Source organism: Rhopalosiphum padi, chromosome 3, assembly GCF_020882245.1.
Source record: "Rhopalosiphum padi isolate XX-2018 chromosome 3, ASM2088224v1, whole genome shotgun sequence".
NCBI lineage: Eukaryota > Metazoa > Arthropoda > Insecta > Hemiptera > Aphididae > Rhopalosiphum > Rhopalosiphum padi.
Window position 1 is genome coordinate 31749686 of NC_083599.1, and position 23140 is coordinate 31772825.

At 26.8% G+C, this 23140-nt stretch overlaps 1 protein-coding gene across 1 annotated transcript in view; it reads right to left on the minus strand.

Annotated features, from left to right (window-relative positions):
- Nucleotides 1–5116: 5116 nt before the first annotated feature.
- LOC132924685 (uncharacterized) overlaps nucleotides 5117–23140 on the minus strand; it is a 123272-nt gene continuing 105248 nt past the window's right edge. The window contains exon 2 of the mRNA XM_060989118.1: nucleotides 5117–5290. Coding sequence (XP_060845101.1) covers nucleotides 5277–5290 — 14 coding nt within the window. The 3' untranslated portion in view covers nucleotides 5117–5276. The remainder of the gene's footprint in view (nucleotides 5291–23140) is intronic.

The following is a 23140-nucleotide window of genomic DNA, read 5'->3' on the forward strand; positions in this document are numbered from 1 at the left end:
TTCGATTTTTGAGAGCCCGTTTTTAAAATTCAAAACTAAAAAATGTCTCCTTAAGCAATAGATTATCTGTGTACCGAATTTCAGAATCTTAAGCACAATATAATTGGACGTGAATCGTTTACAATAGCAATAACTAATTTTTTTTTTCGTTAATAAACCAACTTTTCTCACACATAATCCTCGAAAACAACCTATACCTCCTACCTTTTAAGCGTTCCTCTTAAACCTCTAATTCTCGTAATTTTATATCAAATACAATCACCAATTGTACCTATTGGGTATATTATATAGAAATATAGTTTGTAATTTAGTAATATTGAAAAAATAAGTTGTTAAAATAACAATGGTGTTTATTTGTTTTATATTTAAATGGAACTTGGTACTTGATAAACATAAAAACAGTATATTTAATTATTCGATATTTATATATTGTTGTAAAATGCTGTGATTGCCTGCACAGAAAAACATTATTATATTATTATTATTATTATCATCGCGACGGTGTATCGGTTATTATCTCGCCGGACAGTCAAGCCGAAATATTTTGTCAGCGGTTTATTTTTAACATATATATTACATACTGTAGTTGTGAATTGCGATATTGTTACGTAGTTAATGCATTTTTGTTTGCTTTTATTATTATATTTTTGTTTATATCGCCAGTATGGACAGTATATAGTTTTAATTATCAAAACGCAAGTGTGTACTTTTTTAGTGCTTTTGTCGTGTTAATTCATGAAGTATTTTATATCCATTGTATTTTTTTTTTTATTATATCGTGTTCGCTAATCGACGCATTAAATATTATTTCGCAGACACGAATTGCTACATTATTGTTTATTACACTATATAATTTATACATATATATTTCAGAACTGTGCGTTAATAGTAGTGGTCGTTTTTTATTGTAATCGTATGCAATTGGGAAATGTTTTAATTATAATTTTCTATTTCACCTACCTACCTATATAGTCATATCATATATAAAATATAAATACCATTTAGTTACCGTTGTCCACGTGTGTGTGTACATTTTAATATTTTTAAAGTACTGATAGCGAATATTATATTGTTATTATATTATATCATACCACTATACCAGCCTATGCACTGATAGAATTTGCGAATTCAAAACGTACTATTTCATTTTCCATTTTTTTCCATTATTGATAGATTTTTGTTACGAATGACTCAATATTATTATAGAGATACGGTAATTTTACCAATAAAATTGTATAAGTTAAATAAACGTATTTTAGTTATGCTTAATAAGTAATTTTGTATTTTAATTACTAAAATTGAACATTTAAGTTTATTGATCGAGTCAAAGCGTACCATTTTCATCCAATAGTAAATGTTGACATTTAATCACAAGTAGGTAATCTGTAAACTATTTATTTATAATTTATTTAAAAACTGTATAATTAAAGATCTGTTTTATCAAAATGTAAAATCAATGGAAATGGTACGTTATATATTTAATTCAATTCCATCGCCCTTCTTCGAACTATTGAAAATAGTGCACTATGGCCTATTTTGAAAATAAAACGTTTTGAAAAAAAATTAAGGAATTGGGACGTTTTGCTTTGTTTTATCGAATGAACAAACTATACTAAATTAAAAAATACTAAATTTTGATATAATATTTGGAAGTAGTTAATTTGTTTAATCTTTACTAATGGAAATAGTACATTTTATCGTCATCAATTAATTTTGGATTGATTTTATCAAACGAATTAGTATAGGTTTAGACAAAATGTAATAGCACCATTCGATTACCTGCATTTTTCTCTGCAAGAATCAATATAACGAAATAGTACGTTTTGAAATGTCGTATCAATTTTAATTGCGAGTTATTCTTAATCGTAGGGCTAAGAGAGACGAATATTACATAATCTTCAATATTATTATTTGAGTTAACAAGGGCTAAGATTAATTATTTATACGTCCCAACGTGACAAATAGTACTACCTATACCAAACCGTTGTTTTCATATTTTCATAGTTTTATTCATACCGCGTTCGTAACAAGTCAATAAGTAAATGATTCATACACATCGCGATACATGAGTAATACTCTTATTTCACTGCGTAGCCGATTAGTACGGGGTCCGACAAAAAAACCTCCCATTTTTCAAGAGGCATGTCTCTGCATCTGCAGATGCAAATAACCAAACAAAGAATTTAAAAAAAATTCTTTTATTTTTTACTAACAAATATTATGCCATTTTTAATTATTTATTTTAAACATTATATCGGTTAAGTGGTGTTCTCCATTGTTAACATATTCACGAAGCCTTTCCCGATAGTATTCCATAACTCTTCGTGTCATTGCTGGTGTAATGGAGGCCAATGCCAGGTGATTGGCTCCTTAAGTGCTTGTAGGGATACGGGGCGATGATCATATACACTGTGCCTTTAAATATCCCCAAAGATATTATCTGTAATTACAGAATCATAGGTTGATTACGTTAAAAAATTTAAATTTAGAAACTTATTTTAAAATCCGTTTTATTTTCGTTATTATTTATTGGTTTTTATTTCGTTTTTTTTTTGTTCCTTGCCATCACATCTACTAAAAATGGCACGTATTCCACTATCCATCGATACCTTCTCCACTGTTGTACTACCACCACAACACACACAGCGCTATTTCTAAATAAGGGAGGTTTTTTTTGCTGGACCCTGTATTTTCCCGGTGATTCTTTTCACTGCTAATCGGACAACTTACTTGAACTACTTCACATTACACGTCATATACTCGCGTAGTGCATAATATACACTAGTAAGTTATTATACATAAACTTGTGTGACAAAATCACAAAATAATATTATATAATGGTATAAACGGGCTCACGGATTTTATTATTATTATTCTTTCCCAGACTGCATTTCGTACAATACTTTTACATGTCTCGTATTGCGTCATGGATAGATCAAGTTGTTTTAAATGTATATAAAATACAAAGTGAGAACTGAGGTGTGTGGGACATGCGCCATGTATGAAAAAAAAATGCACTCGTGGTGGCATGTTACCGCAATATCATAAACATTAAATCACTGCTGAACAGTTTCACCGGCGACACTCTTCAAAATCGATCGGTTTTACACAGACGCACATTCACACTCGCTCGGACAACGTGTACACATTTTATAATATTATATTTCGTATTATATATACGTATACAATATACTATTATAAAACGTCTATGTACGGTGGACGCGGCGTGTCGTTTTAAAACATATTATTCAGTTGCGGCGGAAACGGCGTATCCGGCGACACGTTCGGCTCGATGGCCATCGGTGTTCGGTGTATATTTGATGTAGTTAGAAAAAAAAAAAAAAAATCCGCCAACAAAAAACGCCCCGAACCACCGCCGCCACCGGAAGATTTATATACGCGAGCCGGGAAACGGGTCCCCGGAAAAATGCGATCGTGTCACAACTGCCGCCGACAATAAGTTATCAGACGACCGGAAATAATATACGCGAGCACACACTCGCGCACGCCGACTAGTATAATAACATGTATACGTGTCGCACACTATATTTACGCGTGTACGAGCTAAATAGAGGACCAGCTGTGGTAGTTCCAATAACATTCATCATGTGATATTATTATTATTATTATAACCAGACCCGCGAACGCCACTGCACGCGCCGCGACCGTTGTCCGACGGTCACACGCCACGGCCGCTCGAACGGCGTTCGCGTTCGTTTTTGCCATTTTTTTTTTTTTATATTATTTTGTTTCGTCGCTGTTAGTTCGTTTTTATTCGTTTGTTTTTCCAATTTTTCCCTCTGCGCGCGAACACACGCACTTGTGGTTTTATACGACCGCCGCCGTAGTTGTCATTTGAGTTTTTCACTCCTCTCCGAGATACCGAATAATCGCTTCTCCGCGGATTGAACGACCGCCATCGCCCGCCACAGCACCCAGTGCCAAAGCATCTCTCCTAGACACCTGTGGTCCTCGTTACCCTCGATTCGGAACCTTTGACGTAATTTTTCAACGACCTCGGCGAAATTTTAGTTTCACACGTCGATGTGTCGAATTTTGTATTCGTGTACTCGTATAATATTATTACGATTATCAGTGTCACGTAATTTATTCCGATGGCCGGCGTTAGTCGGTAACACGTTTTGTAGTTTTCGTCGCGTTTTTAGCGAAGAAAAAAATATCAAAAGCTCAACAATCTATTCACTTTTTATAATATATTTTAACTGATAATATTTCACGTCCTGTGTAGCATATATTATAATATATAAATCGGAGTTGAATAATGGAATGAATTCAGAATGCACTCAGAGTGTTAATATTGTAATAGTACCTAAGTCTATGTACAAAAGCGTTTTATTTTGACGGTAGTTGGTGACGGGGTGAGGATGAAATTGGATTGGAAGATCTTCGAGATTTTTGGAAGGCTAATCCTACCCCGCTGCCTACACTGTTGGTATTCATGACTACTTTGCATATACCGTCGAAGCGCGTACACTAGCGGACCCTATTAATGCATTTGCACGCAGTTTTTACGAAAAACTTATCCCATAACACCTCTCTGAAAGCGGAATCAAAGGCGTTACAATAATAATATTAGGTTTTTATTATATGGAACGGTTTTTACTTATGCCATTTCGACGCGCGATCACAGCGTTCGTGGAAACGGTCCTTTGTAATCCGATTATTGAACATACATATTTTATTATTGATAATAATAATAATTATTATTATCAAAAATTGAAAATTATTTCTGAACGACATTTAGAATTTAAGCATTGAGTCACAACACGACGATAGACAGTTATAGACTAGGTCAGTATGATCTCAATTACATAATTAATATGTTTTACTCATACCCGCCAGATATAAAATCTAATAATATTATTAATTGTATCATTATTATTTTATACTAAATTATCAAGTGATTCGTGGTACACTATTTCCACGTTGACTATATTATGTATTGAAAATTGTTATTTTTTGTGTAATCGACAATAGTAAAATTTTGTTTAAGTATACCTACTGATAAAAATAGTTTTTTCTTTGTCTATGACACTTGAAACGATAAAAATTAAATAACGTGTTGAATTTAAATTACTTAAGCCCATTCCCATTGGTCAGTCGAACGTGTGATGTGATATTGCGTATTACCATAATGGAAATCATTAATTTACAATGAGTCTGTTGAATAATCAAGCTACTTACTATTAGCAGTTTTTTTTTTGTCATAGTATATGGGTGGATGTTGCTGAAATTATTGTTTAATACAAAAGTGTTCACCAACCTGAACCTGAAAAATAAAAATACAACATTAACAACTTATTCCATAAAAGACGATTGATGACACTGTTCCGTCAGGCATTACGTGTTTTAATAATGGTTAACAAAAAATTGATAACTTATTCAAACAGTGTCAAAGAGTACCTTAAAAGTTATAATATAGTTAAATGTTTATAACTTCACGGTACTATAAAGCTCATAGTTTGATACACTATAATATATAAGTATAAAAGTATTTTAAAATATATTAAACATTTCAATTGTTATGGTGTATCTATTACCATAGATCTCAAAACTTTTTTTTTATAGCTTATAGGTTATCTATTTTATTATCTATTAAAATAAATGTGTTCACTGTTCAGCCTTATAAATTGATAATTTAAATAAGTGAAGAGTTCAAGCAGTTCTTTGTTAACTTTTGACTAGATTGATTTTAATCAAATTAAAAAACAAAAAAAAACAAAATAATAAACCACCATTAAGAATATATCGGGAATTTAACACGTTTATTATGAAATGAAAATCATTTACTGTTTACCTATGATTAATACGATTTTATGTTTATTCTTGTCGAGTAAAAAGCATTCTAAATTATTATGGTTTCAAAGATGAACATTATTTTTTCAAAAGACAGAGCCATAAAATATTGATATTTTGACTTGCAGACATCTCTTTTGAACTTAGTTAATATCAGCAACAGTACGTATACACAGTATATAATTAATTTAACTCATATTTCTTAGCGTGCTTGTAATATTATAGTTAAGACTTCTTTGTAAAAAAAAAATCATTTATATTTATATATTTTAAAGAGCTCGTAAAAAACAATGTTGAATACTAATTTATTTTGATTTTAAAATTTACACATACACAGCTCCGGGTTCACGATGACGAAGCAAAAAACTTAAGAAAAAGTAGAAAAACGTGTAACCCGCAGATTTAATGACTTTCTACGTCCTTGGGTGTTTTAAACTTTTAGCCACGAGACGGATTGCACAGAGAACCTCAGCACTGCACGACCATAAAACAAATCGAGAACTGTGATGCTTGAAACTACCAAAATAGTTATCGATAAAAAATACGTTCATGGGTGCGGGAGAAAAGAATTTCAGAAAAATGGCCTCCCGTGACAGGTCGGGGGAGTAATAAAAATAATCCTCACCAAAGCTAACCTCCGGACATGGGATTACGGCACGAAGCCCGTCTTTTTGTGACATCGTTTTCATTTCTTTCCTACGTCAAGTTGGAAACACACTCACAAAAAAACAAACAATATATCATATCTCATCCTCGTTCATATTCAACTCTAGACAATTTTTTTGTCACGAATAATAAACTTTAAGTACACGTGAAATGCGCGTCCATTCACTTGCCATGTGTACGACCAATTTTCAATGCATACATAAAAATGAATAATTAATAAAATTCTCAACGGAAGCGTTAATAAATCAATCAATGATCGTATAATGCATGATTATCTAAATGGACGTAGAGCTACATGATACGCTAAATGTTCCAGAGCCAGTTTATAGTTATACAATTTAGAATATTATATCATAAATTAAATAATAAATAATTAATATTTTTTTTTATTATTATTATTATTATTCATACAACTTTATTTTAAAATTGTAACATCTAAAAAAATTGTATAATATAGTTTTACATGAAATTTACCTTTTTAGATTTTACAATAGATGATTTAAATCGAATTTCAAACTTAAATCTAAATGTAAATTTTCGAAAATATGATGCAATCAGAATCAGAGATTTATAAGATCTTTAGTTTTGAGATTAGTTTTTTATAATTTATAATGTTGTCTTTACAGATTTTAAATTAAATAATAATTTAACTATATAAAAATGTACATATATTAATAGTATATACAAAAAACTTCAATAATAATAATAGAAAAAGGTTTAATAGAAAATAATTTTTTTAATATTATGCTAGATTAGCAGTATGTAATTTCTGAAAAACTTATATACAAATACGTATAATTTATATCCTTCCTAATAAACCACAGTACACTACCTAACCTAAGGACGACTTTCGAATAATCTGCAATAATGCCGAGTTGCATAAACTAAATCATAACTAAGGGACCATTAACAAACTATTGATTCATTAAATGTTTATTGCTTACATATGCGACCCGGTATAAGTATTGCGCACCTATATATTATATTCTGACAGTAGATGCATCGTTACAATAAATGATATATTAAAACAAGAGTTACCGTGTTAACGATTTTTCTTAAATCCCTCGTGATACACTTTATACTAATAATATGCAGCTGATGTAATACCACGTTTTCGGTGTAAGTATGAAATAGATGCGCGTATTGTAATATAATATTATAAAAGTACTTTTTTAAAACGCTTTTAATTTTAGTTGGGGGAGGGGAATACGTTTTAAAAATTAAATAAGAATTCGCACTCAATCACCTAAATATATTATATTTTTTAATGCATTTAAGTGATTGAAAAATGTATATTACACCGCAGCAACCTTTGCCGGAAACACGCGGTAAAGAAACCGTACCCTTGTCTTGGTAATGTACGAGATCAGAGGTTCAATAATGACGGTGTATCGGCAAACGCACACAGGAGAGTACCATACCCGTGTGACAAGTCGATGACAAATAACGGCCAACTAACGGTACACCGGGGTACTCTCGTGAGCCGAATCTTAGATGTATGATTGAATGGTCGCATTAACAGAGGTTAAGTAAAGTTTGGCTATATCATTATATTATCGCTGTTCGTGTCTTGTAACGTTTTGATTTTATAGATATTTCTCTATTAAGCACGCAGCGCTGTAACAACATAAATTCGATTGGCATAATATATTATTAGAGTATCAAAATACAGGTAAAGATACATTTTTAGGGTGCAATGGATTTAACAGATGGACAATCGAATATTATAAACGATATTATAGTTATACATCATCGTAGTTTAACAAATCTTTTTTAGAAATTATCTACTTACAGTTTTAAAACACAAAAAAGTATCCTGCAGATACTGTGCCTTACTACCTTGGATAACACTGTTTGTGCACTGTTAGCACCAATCGTTTATGGACATTAAAACATAAGACGGCTGTATAATACAACGTGCGCGTAGGTATATATGTGTAAAATACAATTCTATTAGTAGACACGAACATTATAAAGATGTATGTCCCCTGAAAATTCTAAGCGATCGTCGTGTATATTCATGTAGTATGCATTAGGAGTTACGAGGTGGTTTTCGGGATGGGTTCCGTCCACCGTGACAACGGAGTCGCCGTAAAAACATCTTTATCGTTTTTCTGAGTTATTAAAATAAATAAATAAATAAAGGTTTATGGAACGCACAAACCGCAACCGGGCGTCGAAACATTTTTTTTGCAGTAATGCCATCACATTATTTGTGTTGAACGCAGCAAGGAAACCACAGTATGTATTGCCGGCAGGGTCATGCCGTGCCACGATGGGTGTTTTTTTATTTTAATTTTTTAGTCGGAAAGCAAACATCGCTATGGTTGGTAAATGTACTCTAATATTTTTGAGTGCACCGTAACTCGATTGAAAATCACATGCAAATCATTGAAAGACACGTTGAAAATATTCCGAATAATAATTTATTATACTATTGTTATTATTCCGAGTACATTTTAAGTACTTACCTTTAATATAAATATAATTTTAATCATTTCCAGTAAAAAAAAAAAAAAAAATGAAAAATAAATGCATCTATAAAAATTATTTTTAACATAAATTATCATGTTATATGATAATTATTTCATTATTTTTTTCTTCTAACTCCTATAATGTTCCGATAGTTTGTGTATCATAATAATTTATATCAACTAATCGATTCAACTTACTGAACTACACCAAAACATAATAAATATTTATTTTAAAAGGAAATTTTTAATAAAACAAATTTAAAGCGCCAATAACTACATCTTTTTTTATTTGCCTATCATTATAATAAAATTAATGTATATTTTGTTCTTAAAAATTCTTAAATCTTTTTATTCATTATAATATTTTTTTTTCGATATCCTTTTTGATTTTATTGTTTTAATTTTTGTTTTACAACATTTCATTTCTTTTTTTACAAAACTTAAAAGTTAAAAATCAACAACTATTTTTAATAATTCAAATACTATATTACTAAGTTTTACATAATATTAAATGTGCTAAGGTGTTGAATTGATTTTATTTAGTAATGCTTGATTTAATGCCACCATATTCACATTTCAAAATTTTATTTCTGATATTTTTGTATAAAATGTTAAATCTTATAATCTATAATGTTTAACAACAGTTATATGCATTAAACATTTAAATTCGTGGTATAAAATAAAATTAGTACGTCATAAAATAGTTTGTTTTTTTAAAATAATTTTTAATGTTTTTTGCATTATTTTAAGTGTTTTCTTTAGTTTTATACAGCTACAAAATCATAACTCTACTTATTATCTTCCAAATTTAATATTATAATAATATTTATTTACCTATTGCATCACCTAATTATTTATTAAAATGATGATAATAATAATAATTTATTCGGTATTATCATTCATTAACAAGAAATACTTATATTTTTAATTTAAAACTTTGTTGCTTATGATTATTATTTATTATTATTATTATTATTATTCATAAGGAAGTAGGTTAATTTGAGTATTTGTTTATATATATATATATAAATATATATATTTTTTTAGTATAAAATTGTTGTATAATTAAAAATATTCAAGAAATCCAGGTCGGTAATAATAAGATGTCCTCGTAAATTTAAATAATCTATTCAATAAATTTAGTTTATTATTCAAAATAAAAAAAATAATCGTTAAAAGTTTATTTTTACGCAAGTATATGTGATAATACGTGTCAATTATATATTAATGGGTCTTAAGCTGAATTATTAAAAAGGTTTTAGTTAATTTATTGATTCATTTATGAAGGATTGAAGTGGGTATACATTAGATATTTCTGAGGAATAATGGCCCTTGATAAATATTTTGTTTGTTATTACAAGATAACATGACTATATTATGCATTTGTGAAAAAAAGTATTTTGTTCACAGAACAAAAAAACCGACTATTTATCATAATAACAAAAATAATAACACTTTAACACAAAACTATTAATATAAAGCGCGAAGAAAGCTAAAAGAGTTTTTTTCGTTAACACATAGGCATAATCTATAATTATACTTTTTTACAAAAGAATTATTTGTTAAGCAATGAATGACTTTTTTTTTTGATTGATGTTCTTTATGCAATAAGCTGAACAATTTATATTCTATTAATATTAACTTTACCATAATTATAAGTTGTTGTACAGCTGAATAATTTTCAAAATTATATTTACGCGTGCAAATAACTTAAATTAACCGATTGATAAACACATAAGTTAATTGTTTCTTATCTATATATATATGTATTTATATATAAATAATTGTAGTTTGGTGATGAAAATAAATATGAATGTTTATAAACGCAATTTTATCAGTCGGAGAAGTGATATAACTATTAATAAAATAATAATATCATCAGATATCGAAAAAATATTAACTAAAAAATTAAATGTTGTTCAATTACTTATACATGACGCCACAAAATGTTGTATCTTCATGGTTTCATAAATATAGAAAAAGGTACCTTTAATTTATTAAATACTCAAAGGTTCTCGACGGGATGGTACAGTATCGATATGAATATAGTTTTCTATTAAATAAAAAAGAATTTTCTACATAATTATTATAATTTGTTACCATAGACAATAGACATAATAAAAATTCTTTTTTTTTTTTTTTTTTTAAGGTAGATTGACAAACCACTAATGTGTAATGCTTGTTATTAAAGAAATAAATAGATATCTAATGTTTTTTTTACGTGTGTAAAATATTTTTAATAATAATATTGTTAATCTTGAAAATGATTTTACATTTTTTAATAAAATCTGCAGGTGCAGAGTGATGATATTTTCTTAGGGGATTTTTAAAACTACTAAAATATCTATTACTTGTACAGTGTATGTTGTATATCATATTATTTTGGTATTGACACAATTTATAAGTTTGATAATACTGTGAGGAGGAAATACCTCAAAATTAACTTTGTCGTTATAAGTATCATTATAATAATAGTACTAACTTCAAACAACATAATATTACGAACTTTAGTGACTAATGCTTATTATATCACAATCATGTAGAATGTAGATAGTTAGTTGATAGATACACATTGCGTAGGTATCACTATATGACGATAGTGTTGCAATGATGTATTAACGGTAACATTTTCTCGGAATATAGGAAATAACAATATAAGAGTATCTCAGTTTAGGTATAGCCACTGTGCACAACGGTGGATTCAGACGTTTCGAGCCCTGCAAAGGCAGGGATATTGTTCCTGACTTTAAAATATAAATGATGATTTACGTACAACAGACATATTATTCCATATGTTAATAATTGATAAGCACCGAACAAATTAAATTTCGCATCAAAACAATATTATAATAGTGATATTTTATGACAAAAGATAAAATAATAATTCTTATAATAAATTATGAACAATATCATTGCTGAATGTGTAATATTAACGACACATTATACGTCCATATTACTGCAAATAAAATATACAGTTGTAGTGCAAGACCACATTATATAAATACATTTATGTTTTGTTTATTCCGGTTACTTATTTAATATATAAATACTTATATATACATAAATATTATACGTAACACTGCTGTAACGTGCTTTTAAAAAAAACTTACACCCGGGGCTAGATACCCCCTCCCCATATTCATCCATTTAATCCGGCCCTCGCCGTGCAGTACGTCGTTTGTTTTGATTGTTGTAATTATATATTATGTTATTTAGGTACCTGCCATACCCTAATCATTTATCATTTTGTGACAGTTTTTATTACCGAATTCGAGAAAGGGTTGTGCGATGAAACTGATACGATGTATAGTATAGACATTTACGCGCAGCGGGGAAAAAAATAAAAATAAAAACGATTTCCGTGATAACTACCGCCCGCCCTCCCTTGTACAACCACAGTTAACGAAGTTATTTTTCATTTCGACACTATCGTCTTGTAAAGAGTAAATCCCGTAGAATGTTGTCCCCCATTACGCGGCGAATCGTTTTCAATTATGCGCCCAGTGCCGTTTTTGAATAAATAAATTGTCAACTCCGATGTAAAGTGTACGCATCGAACGGAGAATTATGGCTTCTTAAAATATATATACGAACGGCGTGATTTATGTGCCGCGCATATCTGGGATGTACTGCGCAGTACGCACACCTGCTGCAGCCGTCGATCGCTGCGAACAATTCGCCGACACCTATTTATTTATAGTCGCGTTTCGTTAATATTTCTCAGGATCTGTTTACGGGGTATTATTTTTTTTTAAATTATTATTATTATTATTATTTATTATGCGTCGTGTCGGCAAAACAAACCTACGTTCGAACGTATAATATTATTATAATATTATTATTACACTCGCAGAGCAGTCAGAATCAGATGACTGAGATTCATATGAATTTACCCGGTGTGCGTTGTACCCAGTTTTTTTGCAGTTACGAATGTATTTATAAATTGTCAAATTAACATTAGTTTATATCACAAAAACGTGATGTTTAGGTCAGACAACATCTTAGGATATTAATTTTGAAAACGAATTTTGATTGATCTAAAGAAGTCATTATATTATAACAACAAAACTATATTTGTTATTCTAATGTACATCATAAACAGTATTTAGAATATTAAAAACCACTCGATTAAAAACGTAATTTAACTGTAATCAAAATTTGTCTTCAAAACTTAAACCCTTTTAACTTGAGTATTAACTACTATGTTATCGGGTGATATTATTTGATATATTATACAGTATGAAAATCTCCAATTTTTTTTTTGTCGATTGAAGCTCAACTAAAAAATATTATAATACGTAAGCATAAACTCGTTATAATTAATTAGTTTTTTTTTTTTGGTTATATAATTATTATTATGTTGAGTAGACACCTACATATTATTATGAATGTCTTCCGGTTAGGTGCTGAAATCGCATATTCCTTATACGCGACGCTCGTGATTGAAACGATTTACCATTAATTAAAGCTTAACCATTAAATATTTGGCGGCTCAGTCTATTAAATTTGGTCGTTCCAGAAGCCACTTTTCCCTTTCCAAACCAATAATATTTATAAAGCACACTCCCCCCACCACCACCCTCGTAAGGTTTGGTAGCTTTACAATATTATGTCGTGTAATAATAATAAATCGTATTTAATACATTATTATTGTATATAATGTCTATGTTATGTTTATATTTGATCATGTCCATAAGTTATAGCATTAAATGTATAATTTATTACAAATTTAAAATGTTCTGGTCTAAAAAACTTTCCTTTTCGAGTACTACTTTTATATTATATGCGTGTATTCACGAAATCGTTTACGAATGGAACGTTAAGATTCGTTTCCGCACAATGAGCTTGAAATACAAACTGTTTAAGTAAACTTAATGAAGTACCTACGTTCTGGCGCAACGAATTAACATCGTTTACAATTGAATAGGTAGGGGATTTGATTTTTTTAAATGTCTACTATTAGTTATAATTTAGATTTACTACTATACCTGTTAAACATTTATAGTGCAATCTTTTTTATGTAATTTTATAATTGCTTTTAATAGTTATACTTATCACTAATTTATGATTTGAAATTTAAATTGTTTTCAACGACGTTTCGCAGAGTTATTTTTGGGAATAAAGTCATTGTAGCACTACTGTAATACAAATTACGTATTTGAAGACAGACAAATACAAATGCCACTTACCATCACATGATAAATTTCAGCGGACACCTTTTTGGTACCTACATAATAATAGTGTTATTACTATAGGTGCTCATATTATCACAGCTGGTAGAATTTTTCGAAGTATATTATAATATATTATTCTGCTAAGTATATGCAAATGTTTCATCAAAAAGTATAATTTTTAACAAGGATTTATTTTCTCTTGTTGTACAGCAAGCATTATTGTTACAAATATCATACAAGAGACCGTTCTTTTATTTTAAGACCTATATATTATGTAATAGGTACCTAAATATAAAGTACAAAGGTTGGTAATATTATTTACTCTTTTTGTGTGACATTTCCTTTGCAACGTTTTTTTTTTATTTTCGTAGATGATATTATTATGTAGGACAAGATCTGATCAAAAAAGTACAAAATACATTATTGTAATACCTATATGTATATAACTTTGCACTAGGTTTTTCAGTTGTTTATTTATTTTTTATATGCCAGAGTATGGCACTAGGACACTAGGGGATTCGTTTACTTAATATACCCGTACACTAAATTTTAAAATTAAATTTTTGTAATTTCGAGTTATTTCAATAAAATAAAACTATACCCAGCGACTATCGAGCATTCAACTATTCGTTTACGATGGCCAATGTACCTAATCTAAGATATAGCTTAGAACAGTTAGAAATATTTTTAAAAATATTAAAATCAATCGATATAACGAATTTATCTCCATAAATGAATTCTTTAAACGAATCAAGAATTATTTTAATTTTTTGAAAATAAGAGGTAAAAGATTGAATAAGATAAATGTCAATAATATTTTTAAAAGTATTTAAACAAACTATTCAAATTTAAATAAATTATAATAGGATTATTGATAAATTGTCTATATAACAATTACAAAATAATAAGCAAAATAGTTATAAATAGTGTCTAATATATATTATGGTTTGTATAGATATTATACTGTATAAATATTTTTAATAGATAATTTATGAAAAAAAAAAAAATGTTAATGTTTTAACCATTATTTGTATTCTGTTCTGTCGCTTTTGTCGCTCAACAAACATTGATATGTTTGCTTAATAGAAACAATTTAATATTAACGGGATAAAAAAATGTTAAATAATGATTTAGTAATGTTATGTTAATATTAGGATATTTTTTATTTTGGATGTACTCTGATATATATTTTAGTTAAAAATACAATTTTTTAAAACATAAAAAATGTATACTAAAGTGGGTTAATCTAAAGTATAATATTGATTTGCGTGTAATTATTTAATTATTTTAATTATAAATATTTGTTGATGGATTTTTAATTTTTTCGGAAAGTAAATACATTTGATTAAAAGTTGATCATCTTGCTAAAATAATAAAAATTAATTAATATATTATGTATATGCAAATATGTATTTACTCAAATACAATATCATCAAATATAATTATATTTAATTCATTATTTTTCAACACGATTCCCTCTATAGTGATGCAATTAAAATAAAATATATTCTGGACCTATGCTTTAACAAGGGCGCTATTTGCATAAAAATACGTACACAGTATGCACATAAACATTAAATTAAATTTATTTAAATTCAGAACCACGTGTGTGTATCTGATATTAATTAATACACGTGTCGGAATGTGAAATAGTATGCTCTGATCATTATCATGTTCAAGAATTTCTGTCATAAATGTACGTTTACATAATATACCAACACTTTAAATAGCATTGTTATTGATAATTTATTCAATAAATAAATGTAGTATTTAGAAACAATATAACGCAAAATTGTAGTATATCTATATGTAGTTGGTATGGTTCAATAATAATTTGCAGATTTCATTAAACATTTTATTCTAAGTGTAATTAAAAATAGCTATGACATAATTAACATTACTTTCATAATAATTATTGTAAATTAATTAGTAGGAATTAATTGATTTTTATATACAGTTTCAATGAGTTATAATTAATTAAGGTATAACACGATTGAAAACGGTTAGGTTCAGCCGTGTCTTTTTTAATAATACGATTCAGAACGTTTTTACCTGTTAACTTTTATGCAGCGTTGCCGCATTGATTAAAAATACAAAATAGTATATCTGATATTAAATTTTAATATGATGTATGATTAACATTTGATTTTTTTTGTCATTTAAAAAATTTACAAATATCAATTATTTGTCAGTTTAATATACAATTTAATTTTTTTTTCCAAGTAAGGGAAACCCTTACTTATTTCCAGTTAATTTTAGATACCGCAAGAAATAATGATATCTTTAGTTTCTTTAAATTCTTATTATCAATTAGTTGTAGAAATAATACGATCATAGTTATTACTGGCCATGGTTTTAATAATTCTGTTTTCGATTAATTGCATTTATTCTCATGGTTTGTGTTTCAGTTTCTTTCAAAACAGAAATCAATAAATGTATAGGAAAAAGCTCGCTAAAAATGTAGATAAACGACAACATCGGTCAAAACACTGTTCTCAATCGTTTGAATATAAGATATACGCAATATTATTTCTTTGATTTGCCGACAATCGTTCTCAATCGTATTACTAAAAAAGTAAAACGTTTTCAATCTTATAACACTGATTAATTTAACTTCCTTGTCAATTAATATATTCCTTGAAAGAAAAAAACGGTTGGTTACTTGATGGGTTCTCATATACATATTATATTTATTGATTTCAGGTTATCAAATACATTTTTAACTAGAATATATATATATTTTTTTTTTATTAAAACTATTTTGCAAAAACTATTTAGAATTATAAAAATATTGTTAATATGATAAAAAAATTATTAAATCATTTAAATTTAGTTCTTACACTTTCTATTTATGTTCTATAATACAAAATAGTTATATTTTATGGTCACAACAAAAATTATATATTGTAATTCTTGTTATGAATATATATATATATATATATATGTTTAAGATAACAAATAAAATATAATACTAATATTTAAGTCAAATCAATTAAATATAATTAAATTAAGTATAATATGATGTAAGTAGCCTGTATTTAAAAAAAATTAATATATGTTATTTATAAATAAAACTATTTTATAAAAAATAAATTAAATTATAAATAGATATAGTTACATGTTATATAAATCTTATTTTTAAATAATATATCTACAAATTATAATAAATTGGATACTCTTTTTAATAACGCGTTTAAAAAAAAAACAAATATTATTTGACGAGGAAATTCGATACAAAATTATTCAATTTAATAATTAAGTGTATCTTTTTTCATTTCAGAACTTCCAACGAGATTAAAAACGATAATGTAGTGTAATTCAAATATAAGGTTTAATATTCAACATAGTAAAAGCCATGAAGATTAGTTGCTATGAAAAAATGTATTTTTTTTATCAGACTAATCAAATTAATAAAATTGTAATTCTTTAAGATATTCTCACAGTGATCACAGACATATAATATATATAACTTTATAATCGCAAATATATTTTAAACAATTAACAGGAGTATACTCTGGTAGTTTAAAAATATGAATTGATATAAATCGAAGTAAATTAAATATTTATTTATTTATTCGTTTTTACGGGCATTAAATTCAATATTATATAATACATATAATTTATATATATATATCTACAATAAAACAGGCATAACAGTTGTTACATTAAGAAGCCAAACTAGATAAGTGTGAATATCAACTCAAAATTAAAACAAATGAAGACAACAAAGTAAATTAGACTATTCATTGCTCAGAAGCATTATTATGTCTATAATACTGTTGCAAACGTAATTTATTCTATGTGATTTGGAACAATAAAAGGTATTAGGGATCTTATAAAACGAGATGGAACCTCAAAATTTAACTGGAGGCAAAGTAGCATTAACAGCCTCCGCAGGAATATTAAGTTAGCCTTTTCTTATTCCCGGATCATTGTTTAGTGGTATTAGACAAGGGGTTTGAATAGTGATTTTTGCCCCCAGGACCCGTACATTAAGGGACATCTCAATAAAAAACACTTGATAATTTAAATAGACTGCTTTACACAAATAATATAAAAACTATTAACCATCGGTTAGTATCTTTATACTGTATTGGACGTAATACAAATAATCCACAATGTATTTATTATTTATTGATCTGAAGCGGTTTTAAAGAATTATATTTAGGAGTGCAAAACACCTAGACATGTATAAAATATATAGATATTTTATATAACTCTATATATTTAAATAGGGTTTAGTTCAATTATATGATCAGTCAAACATCGTACTATAATGTCATCAAATGCTCAGTTAGATAAAGTAATTTAAAAGTTATGATATTTTAGAAAAAGATACTTATTTGAAAAAAATAAATTAAAGATATTCTTAAAAAACACAAAATGTATTTATTTATAGAATATGTAGCACTTGTAGGTTTCAGTTATCAAATACGTTATAGAAACTATACGATTAATTGTATAAACATTGTAATAATATTAAATATTAAATGATTAATTTAAATTCTGTCTACACTGATTAATTATCATAGTAATTGGAATACGTTTACTTAAATAATTGGTTTCTTATAAGTTATAAACTATAATGATAATATATCCATTCATTTTGATTTTCTCGTTAGGATTATCTTAGAGAACAATCGAACGTCAATGTATATAGGTAAGCATATCATGAAATACAAAAAAAAAAAATATTCAAAATGTTGAGTACATATATCTTTATATGACGAAGGTTCAGAATCGTATTTGTTAATCATAAGACTTTATAAAATACATTAAATCTGTTAAACGTAATTGGCTAAGATATAAAATCATTTTTATTTTTATATAAATCGGATTATAAAAATTGTATTGTTTTGTTTTTTAACGATATGCATGCAATATGAATTATTATTTAATACATTGCATGAAATAAAAACATAACTTTAGATTAAGTTATCTAACTTTTTCAAACCATAAATAATTATATATATATTATAATACAACATATATAGATATATTTTTTTTTTCAGTTAGCAGTGAATGTATTTTTGTTTTAAATTCAGGTTAATTTGCTGATTTTTGTGACTTAGCTGACTCAAGGTTTATTTAATAATTACATATCATAAGTGTCACATAGTAAAGAGTTGCTGAAATGGAAAATCAACTTAATTCATTGTTGACGTGTGCGCCATATTATACACATGCTTATCGTAGGGCATAATTTTATAATAATATAGAAACGATACCAAAGTTTAACCGTTATAAAGAGCTGCCCGTATCTTACACTTGCGTTGGTCTACAAGGGTCTACCTATATAACGGTACAAGTTTTTATGGTATTTGTTTTAAGCCCAAAACGTGCCCGTATAGGATAATGCCCATATGATTAAATAAGGTTTACTCTAAAAACACAATATAATCAATATGGTTACTTACGAGTTACGGCTAGGAAGTTAAATATTTTAGATAGATTATAGAACGTTATTCAGGATTCTGGATTTTTGGATATTAGGTTGAAATATTGTTTATTAAAGTAAATATATGAGGTGGTGTTTTACAAAACAAATAACATAATTTGGTTTAAATTATTTTAAAACAAAAGTTAAAGTATTAAAATATATAAACACATACCTATATATATATATATATATATTTATATTTTCTAGAACAACATAGAACTAACAAACAATAAATACCTTGTATATTTTCTATTCATTTAAAATAATTTAAAGTTTTATATTTTCAATTTTGTTTGAATAATTGCCCACACTTAATGTTTTAATTTACTAAACATAAATTACATCCTTTGTATTAAATATCAGACAAAATGTATTTTATCAATTACTTGTATTAATATTCATAAAATGTTTGCTAATGATACATAAATTATAAATAAAGATTAAAATTAATGATTTATAGCAAAGTACTGTAATTTAACAAGGAAAATATATTCTATTTTATTTAAAATTTAAATTAATAGTTGTACATAATGACATATCGTGTATGTGATAAAGAGAATATTAATAATGAATGAATATAAACTGTACATGTAGTTAACATAATATAGTACTATAATACTATCATTTAATGATACAGGCGCAATATTTTCAACTTTATACTCGGCTTTATAATTGTAATAACATAATGTTTTAAATATTTTCTAAATAAAATCAATAATATTTTTAATTATTATTGTACTTCACCAAACTCAGTAAATAATTTTTAAATAATTTATTGTAATATTTCATAAAGGTAAGAACAATTTTTACCAATTTTCTAAATCTGGTCATAACAAAATATTTCCTCTCATTTTAGTTCGGTGTACCGAGTAGTAAAATATGCATTGCTAACGAAGGGTAGTGGTTTGAGGAAAAAAAATATATATATTATAAAATATAAACATGTGTTGAGTTTTGCAGTTACTCTATAATTATGTGATAACTTATGAATAAATATTATGGGATTTTAAATTTATATAAACACTGAAGACTAATGATTATTTATGAGATTAAATAATATGATAATGATGCCAATCCGTATTTACAGTGATTTTCCGCCCAGCATGCTGACTTCCTTTTCATTCTTTCAAATTGAATTTAATTTATACAAATTATGATTTCTATAATTTATATTTTGTATACTAAATGATCATATTTAATAATAATTATGTTTGTATTAACACTAAAGAAGTGTTTTATTGTGATATAAATTTTTTTTTTAAATACATTTTTAATCAGACGATTTTTTTTAAATTATTAATTTAACTATCTAAATCAAAATTAGCGACAAGTAGTTAGTGCTTAAGATAATTTGGTTTCATAATAATTGATTTATATGATATAAAGAGCTATGACGGTATGACAATTGTAGTAATTAATTATTATCTATTAAAATTTCTAAGAACTGTCATAGTAATTATTGTCTAAATAATAATACTAGAACAGTAAAAACTGTCCGAATATTATAAGTACCTGGATTATACTATACGTATTTTACACTTTTGTAAAACCATCTTTAAGAACTAATTTTCTTAGTAAATATATTTTAATAAGTCAAGCTACTTATTCATATTAATATTTAGATATAGCAACATTATCAAACAAAAAAATCATCTATTTATCAATTTACAGAGCAAGAGGGTAGTTTTTATTTAGAAAAATACAAATTGTTATCGTTACAGCAAATTCCTTAAATAATACAAGAAAAATTGGGAAGGATACTTGATCTCACTTAATTCAACATGTATTCGTATATAATATGTTCGTTAAAAGTACAATTAATATTGTTTTCATGTATTAAAACGTATTTTTTTTTTAGTTTGTAATTATATATCTCTGCAGAGTTAATTATGGATTGAAATGATTAAAATTGAATTATAAAATATTTTTTTTTTTTTTTTTAATAATAGTTGAAAACCATATGATGTACTTACATAATTGATTGATTGGTAATTGGTATAATAATTTAAGTTTAATACATTTAAAAAAAATAAAATATCAATAGATTTGAATAAAAAATATTGGTTATTTCTTTTAAAAATAAGGTATTTTATAAAATATATTCACTTACTCCTATTCTATAAATATGATATAGGTATTGTGGGATTTCTGCTAATATATATTTACTTTTTTTCAAAAGTACAATTTCTATTAAATAATATACTTCATGTAAGATATGTTTTGATTGTGATAGTCTGTGGCTTTATTGATTTTTCACATGAAAAATATTTTGTTTTAATTGTATGCATATTGTTTTCTACAAAACAGAATGACTGTTTATTTTTTTGTTATGTAACATACTTTAAATTGAGTTTCAGTTAATAAATAAATATTATATAATAACTACAGCCATCTGTATTTTCTTACTGATTAATGATTAGTTGTTATTTATTTATTAATACTTTTTTTTCTAACAGTAATTAAATTTGTTATGTATCATTATAACACAAAGTTGGATTTTCACTATTTACTTGTTCATAATTTTGTAGTCAAAAACATTCATCAAGTAAAATGTATTCTTTTGTATTTCTGTTCTGTTGTATTCTGGTCATATATTTACAAAAATGTATAATAGTGTTTGGTATACTTACCAATTATACTAATTTATTTTACTAGCACAAGTACTTTTGAACAATAAGAAAATGTTAATAAAATATATTAGAATTGATTTGCAGAAATTCAAAAAAATGTGTTATTGATTATTTTTTATTATACGCCATTTGTGCATAATTTCTCATGTTTTTGTAGTTTCATTAAGTTATAATATGAATATACACAGTTCACCCTCAATGACAGTCCATTACATGTTCCAGACAGAATAATAGAAATGATGAATTGCATTTAATTTTGTAAATGCTCAAGAAAACGAAGCTTGTTTATGGTCACTTATAGTAAGGTTGTTTCAAATGCAAAGTTGTGACATTCTTAATAAATTGTTGGTCTTGTTATTTACAAAAACACGAAAATATTTTACAGTGCAGTGGCATTTTTGTTTGATCTTTATTTTGTAAAAATACAATTGACAAATATCGTGTACAGTTGTTATAACTTATAACATTGAGTATCTAATAATACCTATGCATAAGATAAATTCAATCAAAAATGATCCTTGTTCACATTTAAAAACGTAAACAACGCTCTTTAATAACTGCGATATAGACGTATAGTTGTGTAATAAATTATGTTTTTAATTTGTATCTAAGACAACTTAAATATTTATAATATCCTTAACTACTTAGTTATTACGTAGGTATACATGAATGTTCTTCAAAACTGTTATGTACCATTTCTCTTTATACATTACTTTACGTCATGAATGATTAAAAAAAAAATATATAATAATAATAAAACGATACTGAGCACCACCAATTGTTTTTGAACAGTTATATTAAAATTATACTTTTAAAAATTATTTTTATTGAAATATCAAGTATTAAAGAAAATTTACTATTCATTTATGTTTATTATTAAAAAATATAATCTGTTCAACTTTCAGTGTTATATACGTTAACGCCATATGACACCATTGA